This window comes from Gobio gobio (genome assembly GCF_949357685.1).
Source record: "Gobio gobio genome assembly, chromosome: 22".
Taxonomy (NCBI): Eukaryota; Metazoa; Chordata; class Actinopteri; order Cypriniformes; family Gobionidae; genus Gobio; species Gobio gobio.
In genome coordinates this window covers 17,302,483-17,322,701 of record NC_137118.1, presented here as the reverse complement: position 1 = coordinate 17,322,701, position 20,219 = coordinate 17,302,483, and the positions used below count along the sequence as shown (strand labels likewise).

General features: G+C 41.4%; 1 protein-coding gene across 1 annotated transcript; it reads left to right on the top strand.

Moving 5' to 3' along the window:
* Positions 1 to 10,701: 10,701 nt before the first annotated feature.
* Positions 10,702 to 18,776, top strand: LOC307119168 (eosinophil peroxidase-like; the record flags this gene model as incomplete). Its single annotated transcript, XM_079805247.1, has 14 exons — positions 10,702 to 10,708; positions 13,213 to 13,306; positions 13,389 to 13,564; positions 13,666 to 13,798; positions 13,897 to 14,026; positions 14,117 to 14,323; positions 14,420 to 14,777; positions 14,911 to 15,071; positions 15,167 to 15,425; positions 15,517 to 15,687; positions 15,835 to 16,072; positions 16,335 to 16,531; positions 17,186 to 17,239; positions 18,236 to 18,776. The coding sequence occupies 14 exons, from the start codon at positions 10,702 to 10,704 to the stop codon at positions 18,679 to 18,681; spliced, it is 2,631 nt and encodes an 876-aa protein (XP_079661373.1). The 3' UTR covers positions 18,682 to 18,776.
* Positions 18,777 to 20,219: the final 1,443 nt, after the last annotated feature.

The following is a 20,219-nucleotide window of genomic DNA, read 5'->3' as shown; positions in this document are numbered from 1 at the left end:
ACCCTTGTTCCCTGAGGAGGGAATGGAGGCGTAACGTCAGTGACTGACGAATGGGGGGTTTCGCTTAGAAGCCTATCATCTTCGAGATCATAGAAAACGCCCAATGGCGATGCAATGCCATGGGCCTGCGGAATTTGCATAGCAAAACTCTGCAACTCTGCCCCACCTCGTGGGTACATAAGGAAGTACGCTGGCAAGGTCGCATTACGTTATCTGCTGAGGAGCCGAGATCTGAACTCCCGGCTTTGGCAGAGGGACGTTACATCTCAGTTTCGTCCTCAGGGAACGAGGGTTACATATGTAACCGAGACGTTCCCTTTCATTCAGTCACTCCGAGTAACGTAAGTAACTGATGAATGGGGGTCCCAATCTAATCACACCATTCGGCTGTCATCCAGTGCCCTGCGTAAGTGTGAGCTCCCTGTCTTAAGACTAGTACAGATGTAGGACTCCCACTTAACACAGGAATGCCAAGGTACACTGGGAAGCATATTCCACGTGGAAACATGCGGCAAGTGCCTGCCCGCAGGGAGGACTTAGAGATACACATATGACCCGAGGAGGGGCTGTATATGGAGGAACTCTGGGGAAACCCGCCGAAGGAGGAAGACTTTTACACCCCAGGAGTGGCAATGGCTTGCCAAGGGAAAGACGCATGCTCAAAGAGGCTTACAGTGGAAATACACATGTGGGGGTTACCCAGCGGGGGAACCATGCACATGGGGCACCTAGCCAGAAACGAGGGCTGACCGAACGGGCATGCACACTGGTGTCGGCATCAACAGTGCTGGAGGAACTCAGGGCCTCAGGGGAAGCTACCTGCGGAAAATATTGCACGTATCCAGTCCGTGGAGTGGAATGGCGAGCAAGCGAAGACACCTGAGCCTGTCCAGTTATCGGCCACTACTTGAGGCAAGTACATGAGAGGACACTGAGAGGTTATAAAACCTGGCAAATGTGTTGGGTGTCGCCCAGCCTGCATGTCTGTTAGCCAGGCACCAGTTGCTAGAGCCCTTGTGGAGTGTGCCCTCACCCCTAGGGGTCATGGGCAGCCCAGCGTCTGGTAAACCAAGCCAATGGTGTCTACTATCCAGTGAGACAGCCTCTGCTTGGAGAGAGCTCTTCCCTTCAGCTTCCCACCATAACAGACAAAGAGCTGGTCTGAGGTCCTGAAATACTGCGTCCTGTCTACGTAAGTGTGGAGGGCGCGTACTGGACAGAGCAGTGCCAAGGCTGGGTCTGCCTCCCCCAAAGGCAGCGCTTGCAGGTTCACCACCTGGTCCCTGAACGGAGTGGTGGGAACCTTGGGCACATATCCAGGCCGGGATCTCAGGATGACATGAGAGTTGGCCGCCCCGAATTCCAGGCAAAAGGAGGTCCTTTCTCAGAGGAATCTACCAGGGAGGGGCTGTCGCAAGGAGCATGAGTTCGGAGAACGAGGTCCGGTCGGGCCAATATGGGGCGACCAAGAGGACCAGTGCAAGCAGTGCAGCATGAAATGCAGGGCGAACCGTACCAACTCGAGGCAATTGACGTGCAGGCGGCGCTGGGGTCCTGTCCAGGAGCCCGCAGCAGCACGTCCATTGCACATGGCACCCCAGCCCATGGTAGAGGCATCTGTTGATACAACAATATACCTGGAAACTCGTTCTAAGGGAACACCGGCCTGTAGAAAACTGAGGTTCAACCACGGGGTGAGGGACTGTAGGCAGGCCCGAGTCTGCCATGACCACCTCGGGACTCAATCGCGAAGCCAGTGCTGAAGCAGTCTCATATGAAGCAGTCCGAGCGGCGTGACCGCGGTTGCCGATGCCATATGCCCCAGGAGCCCCTGAAATAACTTCAGTGGAACTGCACTCTTGCTCTCGATTTGACGGAGGCAAGTCAGCAGTGACTGAGCGCGCTCGCTCGCAAAGCTGCGCATACATTGCGACCGAGTTGATCACCACACTGAGAAAAGAGATCCTCTGTACTGGGGAGAGTTTGCCCTTTTCCCAGTTGACCCGAAGGCCCAGACGGGCTAAGTGGTGGAGTACCAGGTCTCTGTGTTCGCACACCTGCTCTCGAGAGTGACTCAGAATCAGCCAGTCGTCGAGGTAGTTCAGGATGCGAACCCTGTGTTGCCTGAGTGGCACAAGGGCTGCCTCGACAATCTTCGTAAAGACGCGAGGGGACAGAGCTAGCTCGAATGTGAGAATGGCGTACTGATATGCAGGGCCTTGCACAGACATTTTGAGGGGCAGTGGCCCAAACCAAAAAAAGAGGCACTGGGGTGGGGTGGCATTGGGGGCGAGGATTGTGTGCTTGTCCATACAAATTATCCATCTAACTCTACCTGGAACTGGCTGATGCTCAGTGGGCTCTCCCTCACTCTCTGAGCCCTAATTTTTTCTCCTGACCATAGACAACACAAAATCTCATCTCAGCACTTTTGATGAATGAATATAATATTTTTAATTTTGTCATTTCATCTTAATATCAACATTTGTGAGATTTAAGTCAGTCAAAACTGTTTTGATCTAATTTTGTGTCTATCGAAAATAGTGATGGATTTGTGGACACAATGTTTTTGGTTTGTTATAGCTTTTTTTTTTTAAGTATATAAAATTAGACCCTTGGGGTAAGATGACCCAGCCATATTAGGCACAGAAGGCCCCAAGTGGCATGTTGTTACTGGTGTTATTGTTTTTAAATTTAATAATTATTGTAATTAACGGGGCTATTATTCAATATTTTCATGATTTAGATGTACATTTCAGGCATCTTCACTTTCATTAAAACCTATAGGTTAATTGAGTGAATTCTATTATGACAAAATCTATAATGTTTTTTTTTTTATTATTTTTGTTATGACATATCTTCAATTAAAATATGGACAGTTAAATAAGTAAATATTGATATGTACATAAGTCATAAAATATTTACCTTTCAGATGATTATCTTTTAATGGGATTCAGATTTTTCTGTTATCAGTTATTCAATTATTCTACTAAATTGTCAAAATAAAATTTCAAGTAGAATATTTTATTTAGTATTTTACATTAATGATACTTTAAAAGATATATAAATAAATAGTAATAAGAATTGTATCAAAAGTAATTAATAAATGGGTTATTACCTTATATGAAATTAGGCCTATATATACAATAACCTAAAGGATTATTAGGAACACCTGTTCAATTTCTCATTAATGCAATTATCTAATCAACCAATCACATGGCAGTTGCTTCAATGCATTTAGGGGTGTGGTCCTGGTCAAGACAATCTCCTGAACTTCAAACTGAATGTAAGAATGTGAAAGAAAGGTGATTTAAGCAATTTTGAGCGTGGCATGGTTGTTGGTGCCAGACGGGCCGGTCTGAGTATTTCACAATCTGCTCAGTTACTGGGATTTTCACGCACAACCATTTCTAGGGTTTACAAAGAATGGTGTGAAAAGGGAAAAACATCCAGTATGCGGCAGTCCTGTGGGCGAAAATGCCTTTTTGATGCTAGAGGTCAGAGGAGAATGGGCCGACTGAGTCAAGCTGATAGAAGAGCAACTTTGACTGAAATAACCACTCGTTACAACCGAGGTATGCAGCAAAGCATTTGTGAAGCCACAACACGCACAACCTTGAGGCGGATGGGCTACAACAGCAGAAGACCCCACCGGGTACCACTCATCTCCACTACAAATAGGAAAAAGAGGCTACAATTTGCACGAGCTCACCAAAATTGGACAGTTGAAGACTGGAAAAATGTTGCCTGGTCTGATGAGTCTCTGTTTTGGCTTAAACAGAATGAGAACATGGATCCATCATGCCTTGTTAACACTGTGCAGGCTGGTGGTGGTGGTGTAATGGTGTGGGGGATGTTTTCTTGGCACACTTTAGGCCCCTTAGTGCCAATTGGGCATTGTTTAAATGCCACGGCCTACCTGAGCATTGTTTCAGATTTCCCTTTCCGTGCACAGACTCTGAGTGACGCTGGGGAGCGAGCGGGAAAACACGGGAGCGGATTAGCGGAATCGGATTTGAAACCATTCTTTGTTCTTTGGGGTTTTTTTTAGAGTGTACCATAAAGGGTTAAATCCTCTAGACTTTATAAAAAATTAAAATAAGAATACTCCACACACATGTGATAATTATTTTCTATCATATTTTGCAGTATAGTATATTTTATATCGTTTTTAATACATATTACATTTAAGCTTGTTTAATAAAGCAAAAATGAAACATTTAACGTTAGAAGTAATTAAAGTGTAATCGACCAGTCTCTGTTGTCCTGTGTTCACCGTAACGGCGCTGGATATCTGTCAGGTTCAGCGGGGGTTAGGGTTAGGGTTAGCGTCTTTTCTTGTGACGCCTGATGTCTTGCATAACATTTTATAATTTAATTAAAACAAGATACCGAATATAAATACTTAGGATGTTAAAATATGTTCTCAGAACTGTACACTGATTGTTTATGGACAGGTTATGGAGTCAGTCACAGTATATTTCGGCTACAAGTGAAACCCAGGGTTAGCTTTTTTACGAGTGTAATAGGCCTATACGGATTTGCTGCTCAAGAAACATGCCTAGTGCTGCTTAATATTTTAGTGGAAAACGTTCTCGGTTACTTAACGTAACCTCGGTTCCCTGAGATAAGGGAAGGAGTACTGCATCGAAGACGCCATGGGTAGGTTCTCCTACTCTCGAATATACTGAAGTAATTGTAAAATCACGCAGTGCTACTGCCCAGTCAAAACAGTGTCGAGACATCTCGCACGCTATTGGTTGGCCAGTGAGAACTGCATGAACCAATGGCAGAACAGCGTAATCTGAGCGAACCAATGGGCACAAAGCCCGCGAAGCTGAGCGCAAGAGCCCGCGAAAGGGGGATATAAAATACGCTGTAACTGTCAAAAACGTCAGGTTAAATCGACTGAAGCGGCGATCACCCGAGTCAGCGCTTTAGCACGGCCGTCTACGCAGTACTCCTTCCCTTATCTCAGGGAACCAAGGTTACGTTAAGTAACCGAGTACGTTCCCTTTCGAGCGGTCAGGTCGTACTGCGTCGAAAACATTGTTTTTAAACATTTTAATAATTTTCTCACGTATTTGTTGGCAAACTGGCGATCCTCGGCCCATCTTTGCTCCTAAAGGATTAGACCTTTCTTGGATGCTGCTTTTGTACCAAATCATAATTACAATCACCTGTTGACATCACCTGTTTCAAATCACATCATTATTTAACCATTTTACCTCATTACTAGCCCTAAATTGCTCCTGTCCCAACTTATTTTGAAATGTGTTGCAGGTCTGAATGACAGGAAAGGATGCATATTTACAAATGACATGAAGTTGACCAGACAAAACATGAAAGATTTTGTGTTCATATTGTCTGCAATGAAATACAAGTCAAAGTAAATTTAGAAATCACTTCTTTTTTTTTTTTTTTGCGTTTTCCATACTGTCCCAACTTTTTCTGATTTGGGCTTGTATATATATATATATGTGTGAACATATATATATATTATATATATAAATTATGTGTCAGTAACTCTAGTCTTGAGCCCTTTCTAATAAGTGTTCAAACTTGAGGGAGTACATGTCACTGCGCTTATCATAGCCCGGCGGGATTTTACAGGTTCCCATGGCGTCTTCGACGCAGTACGAACTGACCTTTCGAAAGGGAACGTACTCGGTTACTTAACGTAACCTCGGTTCCCTGAGATAAGGGTGATCGTCGCTTCAGTCGATTTAACCGGACGTTTTTGACAGTTACAGCGTATTTTATATGCCCCTTTCGCGGGCTCTTGCGCTCAGCTTCGCGGGCTTTGTGCCCATTGGTTCGCTCAGATTACGCTGTTCTGCCATTGGTTCGTGCAGTTCCCACTGGCCAGGCAATAGTGTGCGAGATGTCTCGACACTGTTTTGACTGGGCAGTAGCACTGCATGATTTTACAATTACTTCAGTATATTCAAGAGTAGGAGAACCTACCCATGGCGTCTTCGACGCAGTACTGACCGTTCGAAAGGGAACCTGAATATTAAAAAAAAAAAATCTTACGGACCCAAAACTTTTGAAAGGTGAAGCTGTGATGTGCAGCCCTTCTGTCTATATTTAGAAACTCTAGCTACTAACCTTCAATAAGAAAGACCCCTGAAGGGAACTCAACTGACCACCAGGGGGAATATTAGGCTCACTAATTCTCCAGTGCTTCTGAAGGAAAGCTTCAAATGAAACCTTCACTGCAAAGCGCCACCAAGTGGATCCTCATGTGCTCACATCTCAATATTCACATCCACATGTAGCAACCACATGTAGCGACGGAGGGAGGAATCATGGAGGAGAAAGGATCAGCGACTTCAGGGGGCCGACTGACGGAGGCGGAGCAGGTGCCAGTGGAGGCCTGGGTGTTAGGCCATAAAAATAATAACAGATATAAGATAAAAAATACAATCAGATTTGTCTAATTTTAAATAAACACAAAAAAACTACTTTAGTAAGAAATGTACTTTTGCTATTTTTAAAATTTTGGTGCATTTTTTTCTCTACAGTGTTGATATGTAAAACTAGTAAATAATCAAAGTTTCGTCATGCTGGCATGTGTGGCAACTAACCCTGCGTTCGGTTATGCCCCGCTCACCCCTACATCAGTTATTACACAAATATTACACAACACCCGACACATTACTCATCTACCCTCACCCACACACAGAGACACACACGTGCAAACTAAAACTTTAATTTTACCTGCTTGAAGAAAACACGCTTCTTGAATGTATCAAACATCAAACAAAACTCAAGTCTGGGCACAGAAGACAAGCATTTAGAACAAATACACAATATACTAAAAGTTGCCGCAGACGAGCAGCTTAGTATCTCTTCATCAAGTCGGAGCTCAAACTACCGCAAATAAAACCAAAAGCAAGTCGCAGGTGCTCAACATACAATCATTCATTAAAAGTAAAGAAACCGAATGATCTGTTGCTGCGCTCTCTCCTATTGCGGTCTTTGATTTTGAAATTAGCTGGTGATTAATAAAATGCAGCTTATATATGTTGTTTTTGGTGACGTGAACTCTAATAAATCTGCATATAGCGCGGGAATTGGAGATCGGATTTATATTCGTTTTGCGGAGATACATTTATGTGACCAAATGTAAATGAAATCGTGTTGATAAATCAGAAAGATATCTGATCTGTAAAAACGCATGAAGTGACCAGGTGTAAACAGGCCCTTTAAGAACTCTAACGTTGATATAATTTGATCCATTTTTGGCTGAGCTGGGTCCACCTTGGCACTGACAGCTCACGATGAAAACGCTGACGTGTTTTATCAAGTTAGTGGTATTATTACCCCATGCACATTTTATTTGTGCGTGACATGATTTACATGTAAATGTGTGCTCCAGGTCGTGCGTACCAGGATGTTCATAAAAGCCGAAATGTGCCCAGATGTCTGCTTTTAAAGTAGTTGGAGAATATTTTATTACTCTCACTCACGCCTCGCCTCCCTCTGCCATTGTATGCTACCGCAACAATGCACGTAGGCCTATGTGACAAATGACGGCAGAAAAGCATCAGTACATTATAATCGGTTATGGTCTATTAAGGTGCTTTCACACTAGCTGTTTTGGTGCGGACCCGGGTTCGATTTACGTCAGAGTTCGGTTCGTTTGGATGATGTGAACGCGGTCTTCCAAATTGGGGTGCTTTCCCACCTGCCTCATTTAGTTCGGTTGAATCGTACTAGAGTTCGTTTTCACCTTTGGTGCGGTTCGTTTGGTCAGGTGTGAAAGCAGCAATCGCTCTCGGGTGCACACCAAAAGCGGACCAAAAAAGCGTACCGAGACCTCCTTGAAGAGGTGGTCTCAGTACGCTTTCAAATGAACTCTGGAGCGGTTCGTTTGTGGTGAGAACGTGATCCGACCTCGAACAGACCCAACTGTAAATAGTACTGATCATTTTTGGACTAAACCAGCTGCCGTAGTCAGCTGCGCTGTGCATAATGGGATGAGGAAGTGTTTGTTGACAGTTTGCACTTTAGCATGGCAGCTCGCCGACAAGCTTGGAGTAGTGAGGAGGTGCATGTCAGAGTTAAGAAGAATTAATGCGCGCCTCCGATTGAAGTGATGAGCAATGCGCGCTCACCGTTTGCAGTGCATTAGAACGTTGTTTTCAAGCAGCATCCGCGCTTCATTATAGAACTGTATTGTTTGCATATTGTGGTGTATACAAACAATGTAATAGATTATGACCACGGACAAAACCTGCCTGCGCAGTCATCTCTCCATAGTTGTGTTGTCTCCGTGTTGTTTGCTGGCTTTTCCTCTTCTGTTGGAATCTTCCCGCATGTAAATTCTGACCAAACGAAAAGCAGTTTAGGAAATACGCCATGGCCAATGAGTGATGTGGATGTTGTTATGTGACTGCATTTTGGTTCGTTTCAACTGGTTCGGACCAAAACAATCACAGTGTGGTGTGAAAAGGAACCAAAAAAGCTGAAAAATGCTACAATGTATAATTGTTTGCCCTTGGTTCGGACCAAATGAACCGAACTAGAGATGTGAAAGCACCCTTAAAAAGGGTGGTCTGGGGTACAGTTCATGTGAATTCCGGTACGGTTCGCTGCTGATGTGAACGCAATCGTACTAAATCGCGGAAGTGAACAGCTATTGATGACATATGATTTGATAAAAATGTGTGTTTGTGTGTGTTTCACTCATTTTCCGGGCGAGTGTGACTAACGTACTGCAAGCAGAGAGATGTAGATCTCATTTCTGCTCATCTTCAGCGTTCTTTAGATTATTTGCAGTACATTCGTGGCAGATAGACGCAAGTGCCATTACGCTGCATTCACACGGGGCGTCTGTGTTAACACTCGACGGAGGGCGTGGCTGAAGCTTGGTGCTGATGCGACCGTCATAGTGACAACAGCCAATCACATTTTTTGCCACGTCTGCTCTAGGGTTGTATGAACGCAATTGGCATTCCTGTAGCATTTGTAATACTTCGGTCAGTTGATGAGAATAATTTATGTAGTTTTATATTATTTATTTGAATGAATTAAAAGAGCCATTTCATGTCCATCCTTTAATCACTTAACTAGTCAAGGTTGATATAGGATTTAGAAAGTAATTAGTAATAAGTAATTAATTACTTTTTGGAGAGAGTATTTTGTACAGTAATCTAATTACACTATTGAAGATGTAATTAGTAACTAGTAATTAATTACTTTTTTAGAGTAACTTACCCAACACTTGATCTTACTCGCTCCACTTTTCCACCAAAGCAGTTGCAAGTTCTCAAACATGTCTGGGAGGACACATGGTTACGCATGGTTTGGCACTGTAAGGATGATCAACTGTCCTTGCTGTCACCATTACGGACATTGTAGTTTATTGCTCTGTTCACATCTGCAGTCCTCAAGGCTCCTGAAGCAGGTGATATGTTTCACACTCCAGAACTTCCGTTAAGGTAACAGTGAGCATTGATGCACCCTGCTTTCAATGTGCATTGGGGGACTTTTTATAGGGATCAAATGTTTCAGTGCACTGGAAGCATTTTGCGAATGAGACTGCCCTTAAAATGGACAACTCCCTGATCAGTGCTCTGACTACTGAACTATAGGGAGCAGATAAGACATTAAATGTGCAGAGCATAAACCATATATTTGAAAGCTTTGTAAAAAAAAATGTTGTTGCTTCATCAAATGAAAGTCTTTCAAATGTATTAGTGACCACTAAATGTGGTCACATATGCAGATGCCCTTTTTACAAGTAACAAGTCAACGTTCATTGTTTCAACATGAAGGTTGTTGGGTAATTTGTGTTCCTCCTTCCTTGTGTTTCACCAGTGCTGAGGCTGAGGTCTTTTCACTTCTAAAACTGAGAAGTTCACGGTGAAAATCCCCAGTTGATTATCTTTATGGTGTGCAAAGGTTTCCTCCTTGAGTTTTCATTGAAATTCGGCGTTTGTTTTGTTCTTGTAAAGTTTCTCAATCCTGTCATGCAATAGTATTTCCCGCATTAGGTTTAGTCCCAAACAGTTAATTTTAATTTCCATTTCCATGCAAATTTAACTTTATAACTAATAATTTGTTGTTAAACATTAAATAATGCAGTAATGTTGAAGTTAGTTGTCAGGGAAAATCTGCTTGGACACCCAATGGCTCATCTTACCCCACTCTCCCCTCCTGCCAAATAATAATATTAATAATAATTAGTTACATTTATATAGCGCTTTTCTGGGTCCTCTAAGCGCTTTACATATACAAATAAAGGCACAGAAAGAGAAAGTTCAGAAAGTACTTGAGAGCAAACCATGTAACCACATACATTACTGAGCCTGGGCTGATGCAATGCAACGGTCCGCACTGGAGTGCATGTTAAAAAAAAGTTTTTTCTGTTAACCCAGTATTGCAACCCAGTAACTCAAAATGTTAAATCAGGGGTGTCTTGCTCCTGGAGGGCCACTGTCCTGCAGAGATCAGCTCCAGCAAACACACCTGAACCAGCTAATCAAGCTCTGGGCATCCTAGAAACTTTCAGGTGCGTGTTTTTAGGCATGTTGGAGCTAAACTCTGCAGGACAGTGGCCCTCCAGGACCAAGTTTGGAAACCCCTGTATTAAAATCTCAAACTTGGGCCGCAAACCTGGAGCCCGTTGTAGAAAGGATGTTAAGTGAGAACTCTGAGTTAACTCTGAAATGAGGGGAACTCTGTTTCAGAATGGGAGGTATGTCAAACCTGAGAAAGAGCCTGTTTCTGAAAGAGAGCTTATGCTATTGGTATACCATGGTAACTTACTCTGTGAACCTAACCTGGTCTTTCGATCTCCTCCCGCTTTTAAAGCGTAAGTGATTTTTAAATACTTAATTCATTCATTCATGCTGCAAAATGTCATGCTGTTCTTACCGAGTATTTCCATTCACTCAAATTTATATGTTTTTTTTAAAGTCAACTAATAAATAAGCACATTTCACTAAAATTATTAAATTAAATGTTTCATTGCCTAAATAATCGAGGAGATTTTACATGATTTATTCAGATAGATTCCATTAAAGAAACCAAGCCAAAACTACTATGTGTAATATTAGCCTAAGAAAAGCATTCTTTGCAGTGCAGGTACATTCATTCATTGTGCATATTTTGTAAAAGTGACAAATGAGGAGGCTGCATTAATTCATAGGGAGTTACGTTTACGTCAGGGGACTTTTTTTTGCCATATCAACATGCATATTTATTTGAGTTGTACAAAAAAGGTAGTTTTCTATATAACACTCGGGATGCAGAGCACATTAGTAAGGCTGCTGTATGCAGAGTGGTAGTGTCCCTTGCTCTCATGCTCTTTCTGATAATTTTTGTGTTGTTTCCCGGGCACAAACCCGTGAGAGCCATCAGAGAGGAGTTTCATAGGATTGCAGGTCAGTGGTGTAGAAATCGGTTTAAATGAGGCTAATCTGATAAATGTTCACTTGATAGCATCTTGCTGCGACCTCTGGAAGTAGCCTAATAATTCAAATTTCCAGTGTGGTTGGATGTAATAATAACATGCATATTCCCCTCACCGCACCTTCCAAAAATGAAACAGATACTGTATGGAATGGAAAGATGCCAGATGGAAGGGTAGTCAGAGATATAACCACGAGCCGTAACCACCACCACAGCTGATAAACAAATTATTCACAATTTATTTGGTCATCTTTATTTCCAACAAATACAAAAGCATCGGTTTCATTACCATAATTCAGAAATGTAACAGTCTAATTTTCTTTTCACATAATTAAAATGTTCTCTAATCCAACCTATGTGGGAAAAGCTGCCGCACACCGAAATAGACACTGAAGGATATTTACTTATGACAAATGTTTGTAAAGTCATGTAGCCTAAACCCATTCACCTTATATGCGTAAAGCTTTTACCTGATTGAATTATGTTTTTATACTTCCTTTTTTAGCTGCTGCCACATTTTCTTTTTTTGTCGTTGGGAACCATGGTACACGCGCTATACTCAGAGTCAGTCTACTCAGAGTTGACTGAACTAGCTCAATTCAGCTATTCTGAAATTGTACATAAATCTGAAAGTACATAAATCTGTAACTATTGTTTTTGCATTTATAATGTAGAGTAATAAAGAGTAAATGAGTGTCAGATTGTCACCTCAAATAAATCAATCAATCAAACTCCACATATGGTAAATACACTTGCTGTGAAAAGGAAGAAGGAAGTAAACCTGTTAACCCCGCCTAAGACTCCCTTAGTGATGCTTAACAGAGTGAGGTTGAGGGATGGTATAAAGCACCATCCAGTCAGTACAACACAACACAACACACCCTTAGTCTTGAGTCCAGAACCAGAGAGCCTGAGACCTGCTGAGACCTGGTGAGAAATGCAAGAATTCTCCTTAAATGACTATATAAATTTAATTGCACTTTAAATGCTGATTGGAAATGCAAAGAATATATTTAGAATAATTGTTACATTTAATAGACAGTTCTCATTTTCGACTGTTGACTTTTTTTTTCTTTTAGAATAAATTATTTGTATTATTTTTCCCCTGTCCCTTAAAATGTAAAATATGTATTTTTAAAACAATTTATTTAGTTTAAAGTTAGATTAAAATGCCATTGTATACCGTGTCTACCAAATATAAAAATAGCATTTTAAACTTAGCCGTTTAAAAAAAAATTAAGTTATTTATTTTTTAAGTTAATTAATCATACTTTTTTTTTCATTTAAATTTAGAGGAATGCATCTTCAAAAATTGTGATTAGCAATTTTGCAATTTCATAAACATAATGTCTTTTTAAGTTTATTTTCTAAATGTCTCAATTTGTGTTTCAGAGATGAATTTTCCTCTTTTTGTGGTGGGGTGCTGTTGTGCCCTTTCAATGGGTGGTAAGTTTACCAATCATGCCATCAAAATCAAACAGCTAATACAGAATCAAATCATATCAAAACTTTTTTTTTTTTTTTCCTTGTGCAAGAAATGTTGTCGTGCTCTTCAGTCGTTTAAGCTTTACATCTGGTGTGACATCCGACTTCTGGAGATTCAATTTCATGACTACATATATCACATACTGTGCATTGCTGCATTTTGTAAAAACCAAAAAATAATCTTCTACTGTCCAAAATAAATAAATAAATACATGAATGAATGAATTGCAGGTTTCACTAAAATGTGTAATTATTAGCCTTTTATAGGGGCATATCAAGATGTAATACCTTTTTCTTTTTTAGCAGAAGAAGAGAGTCCCAGAAGACGTTTCATTCTAGATTCAATTGAGGAAGCAAAGAAAATAGTAGATGCTGCTTACAAGTATTCTCGTGATGAGTAAGTACAGTATGTTGCTCAATATTGCTGTGCCATCATCAGTCAATGATCTGTTTATTTTTATAAATCTCCCCACATCCAGGAGTTTAGCAAGTGTGCGCAGAGATGTCATCAAGCCTTCCGACAAGTTACGTCTGCTGAAACAGCCAGCTCGAAAGACAAGAGAGGCCGTGAGAGCCGCAGACTACATGTGGCAAACGCTCAGACTGATCAGTGAGAAAGCCCATCATGCACACAAGAGGTCCATCAATGCTACAGGTATGAGGACAAAAAACTTGGCAAAACTTGCAAAGCTCAGAAAAGATCCATCACTGACTGATGTTCCATGCTAAAAACTGTCATTATGTGTTTTCCCCTAGATCTGCTCACTGTAGATGAACTTAACACGATTACACGTCTGACAGGCTGTGCGGCTCAAGCCCGGCCACCATCTTGTAGGACCACACCCCAGTTAAACAAGTATCGAACTGCCACCAATGTCTGCAACAACAGGTCTGTCTTGCCATCCTCATTCAGGGCAGTCTTAATCAAAGACTTTTTGTTTTGCTTGAAAAAGTGTTTGCCTAAACAATTAAATTTATAATTCCCAGGAGGAACCCACTTCTTGGTGCATCCAACACCCCTTTTGCTCGCTGGTTGCCTGCTCACTATGAGGATGGCATCTCCCAGCCCAAAGGGTGGGAACCCAACAGATTGCACAATGGTGCAGCGCTGCCCCTGGTATGATGGAGATGATTATGAATAGTTTACTGAACTCTATTTGACAAATAATTTACAGTGTCTAAATTCTGTCTTCCTCACTGATTCCAGGTCAGACTGGTTTCCAATCGTATTCTAAGCACTGCAGATGCTGACGTAGAGAGTGATCGTGACTTTAGCTTCATGCTAACCATCTTTGGGCAATGGGTTGACCACGACCTGACTTTTACGCCCTCCTCGCCAAGCATTAGGTCTTTCAGCAGTGGCCTCAACTGTAGAAATAGCTGTGAACGCTCTGAACCCTGCTTCCCAATTCCGGTCAGTCAAAGATTGTCCTTCTGTCAAAAATTGTCCCACTCTTGTTGAAAAAAACTATCTTCATGTTATCATGTTATATTTATTGTCAAAACACAGGTCCCTCCAGGAGATAAACGTCTGCGTCCTGACACCTGTCTCCCTATCTTCCGTTCATCACCGGCCTGTGGTTCTGGGAACACCGCCTATCTCTTTGGTGGGACCCCCAAAGTTAGGCAACAGATCAATGTTCTAACAGCTTTCCTAGATGCTGGACAGGTTTACGGGGCAGAGGATGGCCTAGCAAAGGAACTGAGAGACCTGAACAATGATGGTGGTCTTCTTCGTGTCAACGATCAGTTCCAGGACAATGGACGAGAGCACCTGCCCTTCACCAAAGTTGAAAGCAATATATGTGCCACACGTAGGAGAACCCTCAATGACACCACGCTAACAGAGGTGCCTTGCTTTTTTGCAGGTCATTACTTTTTTTTATCTTTTGCCTTTATATGCAATTATTAGGCATAGTTGTCATTGGTAAATCCAGCATATAAAATGTATGGTATTTGCACAATTCCATGAGGCAAATGCCAATGAACTCTTGTGTGTAGGGGATGTCCGTGTTGACGAGAACATTGCTCTTACTTCATTACACGCTCTTTTCATGAGAGAGCACAATAGACTGGCTCGTGCCCTTCGTGTGCTCAATCCTACCTGGAGTAGTGAAACCCTCTATCAAGAGGCAAGAAAAATTGTGGGCGCCTACAACCAGGTAAAGTCACTCAATGAAAAGTTCATTATTACAAGCACAAGCAGTTACATGCAGAGTACAACATATATTCATGATCAACCTCTTTTCTCTTTTAGATTTTGGTGATTAAGGAATACTTGCCGATAATCGTGGGCCCTGATGCTTACAATAGACACCTTGGACAGTATCCAGGTTACAATGAAAATGTAGACCCTACCATTGCAAACGTCTTTGCCACTGCAGCTTTCCGTTTTGGCCACCTGACCGTCCAACCCATCATATTTCGTCTTGATGAAAATTACCAGAACCATCCTCAATTTCCAAATGTGCCCCTCTATGAGGCCTTCCTCTCACCATGGAGGGTCCTTTTCGAAGGTGAGTTTGTGAGACTTGGTGCAGCATACCTACCAAGTCCTAAATCTGTCTTCTTCAATATTAGTTTATTTCTGCTTTGCTTTCTGCTTAGGCGGCATCGATCCTCTGGTCCGTGGATTGATTGGTCGGCCAGCAAAACTGAATACACAGGACCACATGATGGTGGATGCTCTTAGAGAGAGACTGTTTGCCTTTACAGCAAACATTGCTTTGGACTTGGCTGCCCTCAATATGCAAAGAGGTCGTGACCATGCAATACCAGGTAAATATTCTGGATACGCAACATGCACACCAAGTCTTGAAACCCTTTGAACCCAATTACATGAAGCCAACTCAGCTTCATGCTGCATTATCACTCCATGTTTTTGAGAGAAGACTTACCAGATATCCATCTGTTATTCCTCATAAGGATATAATGCATGGCGTCGGTTCTGTGGACTGTCCGCCCCTCAGAATGAGCAAGAATTGGCTGTGGTGATGAACAACACTGTATTGGCTCGCAGGCTGATTAAGCTCTATGGCACCCCTGAGAACATTGACATTTGGTTGGGAGGTGTTGCTGAGCCTTTTGCTCCTGGTGGTCGTGTCGGTCCTCTTTTTGCCTGCCTTATAGCTACACAGTTCCAGCACATTCGCGAGGGTGACAGGTAAAGATTTCTGTGTATTTAGTCCAGGGTTGTCCAATCCCACTCCTGGAGGGCCACTATCCTCCTCCAACCCAAAGTAAACACACCTGAAACTGCTAATCAAGGTCTTCAGGAAATTTCCAGGTAAATGCACTGGGGCAGGTTGGAACCAAACTCTGGAGGACACTGGCCCTCCAGGAGCATGAATGGACACCCCTGATTTAGTCCATTAGACTAGTATGTGTTTGAAAGGTGTTAACGTCAGGTATCATGGTGTGTTCAGGTTATGGTGGGAGAACAAAGGAGTGTTTACCACCAAACAAAAAGCATCACTGGCCTCTATGTCGCTGGCCCGCATCATCTGCGACAACACTGGAATTGGCAGAGTTCCCAATGATTCTTTCCGCTTCACCAGTTCAGCCAGTTACGTTAACTGTGGGGACATCCCCGCCTTAGACCTCAACCCTTGGATTGAAACTGGTAAGGCATCATAGTATAAGAGCTCTTAAATGCTGCCATGTGGTCATACATAAATCTTCTTTCTCTGACTGCAAATTTCTTCCTAAGCTTCTTACTACCTTTTTATGTGCTTGTAGAGTACCTTATTTATGGTAGGCACATATCAGGTATTGAAGACATTTAATAATATGTTTGCATGGTCACCATGGTTTGGTTCACCTGTGATTTGGTATTTGGCCTTCCAGGTAACGGTGGCATCAACATATCAGACATTGGAAATGAGGTTAGACAAGTGTTTGTTTTCATCTAATTGCAAGCACAAAGAGCGAGTGATAATATTGTGCACATGATCTATTATGTATCTTAAAATGCCAATTAATTAACTGCAAAATCTCTAAACTATACACAGCTTGAGTAGCTTCTTCTTTGCTGTACACAGGACTGGTGCAGTGATATAAATCAATGCATTTGGATGCCACAACTGTCAAACTTTTTATGCTTGCACCTGAACTGCACCAACTCTTTGTACACTGTTTAGTCCTTCCTTCTACCCTTTCCATGCTTCAAGGAATTTTGCTTGGGCTCTTTCACATTTAAAACTGTGATTTATTTTCCTTTAATGCAAACAGTTAAGCTTATATTACAAACATTTAACATCTATGCCTTAACCCTCAGATACAGAGTCCTCCCGAGGACCTCCAGGACCCAGAGGACCTCCAGGGGAATCTGGTAAGCTAGTCATACATCAAAAACGCCCTCTAAATATCCTTCAATGAAGCCATCAACCTCACTCATTGTTTTCATTATTAAGCCAGATTACAGAACTAACCAACAAAGCCTAGATTACAACTGCATATTTTTTTTTATTTGTATTATTTTATATATTATATATATATATATATATATAATTTTTCTTTTGATAAAAAATGAAAACGGGTCCAACAGACCCGAACACCATACAAGGGTTAAAGCTAAATGATTCATAATTTAGGAACATAGACGTAACTGCTTGTGCTCTGTATGTTGGTTATACGTTTTTTTTTTTTCAGATTGCAACAAAAATATTCTGTAATCCATTCTGTGACAGTTATGTGTATGCTTCAGCAAAGCGAAATAAACAAACAAACAAACAAAAAAACATTTATATATGAATTCATTATCAGGCTTGTTCTACTTTCTAAATGATGAGTATGAATACACAACCAAAAGGGAAATTATTAGGCCTTTTGGCCTCTGATTAGACAATTACTGCTTCTCATCTCTGAGAAATCTAATCCGTATATGTCTGAGATTAATTTCGTAATTGTTTGGCGAGCTGATTCTCCGACTGCCCGCTCCACTTTCATCATGGATATAGACCTTTTTGCCATTGACGAAAAAATAACATGAAATCAATAAGAAGATCTGATCACAGAAAGTAATAGCAGAGTTGGGTAAGAATCTATCGTATTGCAGTTTTTCTCGATTGCATTATAGCTGATTCAGTTTGCCCAATTTCCTAAACCATTCATTCAGTTCACAAAACAGACACATTTCTCAAAACGTTTAACAATGAGTAAACATTAGGTTGCACAACTGATGACACAACAATCAGAATCTCTGCATCACACAAGGTTTTTATACTGACACATACAGTATAATTACAGTACACAGTACCAGTACTTCAAAGCCTAGATTACAACTGCATATTTTTTTTTATTTGTATTATTTTATATATTACTCCAGGTCCACGAGGTGTAGCAGGCCCGTCTGGACCTCCAGGACCCCCAGGACCCCCTATTAATACCACAGGACAACATTCTGCCTTCTTTGCTTCTGTTGCCACCAACCTTCCTGCCTTTGCTAAAGTGATTGTGTTCAGTCGGGTCCTTTACAATGGACAGAACCATTATGAGCCAAAATCAGGGAAGTTCTTCTGCCAGATTCCTGGTGTATATGAATTCCAGTTCTCATGCATAGGAACTCGGGGTTTGGGCACTGTGACCTTAAAGAAAAATAATGCTGTACAGCTAACTGCTGAAACTATCAACATTAATACACGATCATTCGCTGAAGGGAAGGTGGTTCTGAACCTACTTAGAGGAGACAGTGTGTGGATAGAGGCTTCTCGGGGTGCTAATGGTATAGCCCATTCCAGCTATTTCTCTGGTCATATTCTTTTCCCTGTGTAAGACTATTACTTATAATGGATTATTTTCCTTTTATGTAGCTGTTGTTTTTATATATTACAAATGCAGTAGCGTACAAATGCACATATCCTGCGGATAAGAAAAACCTGAAAAAAGCCTATAAAATGCAAATTGTAAATCTGCTACTTTCCATTGTCTTTTAAAACACTGATTTCTTTCTTACTGTGATCTCTAAAGTAGTTGTTTCTGTTGTTGTTGTTTTTTTAATAAGATGACTATGATGGCTATGTTAGCTATGTAAAATTAAGTGTTCAGTTATAATTAATGTTTGATTTTTGATTAGTTTAACCCTTGTGTGGTGTTCATATTCATGTTATTCAGCCAGTGTTCGTGGGTCTGGTGGACCCACTGCATTTTTGGGTTTTTAATTCAACACAGTCAAAAATGTTATGTTACAATACTCAATAGATGTTTATTTCATCCCAATTACAAGCAATATAAAACATAATAGGGTTAATATTTTCTCTTTACCTTTGTTAGATCACATTTAAGAATTGCAACCTTGTGTGGGAACGGCAGGGGTAGAAACAAAACTCACTCTTGCACTCTCTCACACACACGCACACACTCACTCATGCACACACACTCACACTCACACTCACACACACACACACACACACACACACACACACACACACACACACACACACACGGATATGTGGTGAATTTCAAAAAACACCATTTAGTATGTTTTAGTATGAGGACACAGATGTCGTCATAAACCATGTTTACGTTGTAATACCCAAGTCATTATACACATTTGTGTCCTCATTAATCATATACATGAACATACACACACTAACAGCAGGCCCTGACAGGAGGAGGACAGAGTAAAGGTACACAGGACCTACAATTTCCACACTTATATTAGCCCCGGGTCCAGTGGCCCCGAACATCCTGTGTGTAATATAAATGTGTGTGTGTGTGGGGGGGGGGGGGGGGGGGGTGTACAGTGTGTGGTCATTGAAAATGTGTTCTGATATATATCCCTCACAGAAAATGAACCACGGCCAATGAGTCTCAGTTTGAAAAAATAATGAATCGTATCATTTTTCTTTTGATAAAAAATGAAAACGGGTCCAACAGACCCGAACACCATACAAGGGTTAAAGCTAAATGATTCATAATTTAGGAACATAGACGTAACTGCTTGTGCTCTGTATGTTGGTTATGCGTTTTTTTTTTCAGATTGCAACAAAAATATTCTGTAATCCATTCTGTGACAGTTATGTGTATGCTTCAGCAAAGCGAAATAAACAAACAAACAAACAAAAAAACATTTATATATGAATTCATTATCAGGCTTGTTCTACTTTCTAAATGATGAGTATGAATACACAACCAAAAGGGAAATTATTAGGCCTTTTGGCCTCTGATTAGACAATTACTGCTTCTCATCTCTGAGAAATCTAATCCGTATATGTCTGAGATTAATTTCGTAATTGTTTGGCGAGCTGATTCTCCGACTGCCCGCTCCACTTTCATCATGGATATAGACCTTTTTGCCATTGACGAAAAAA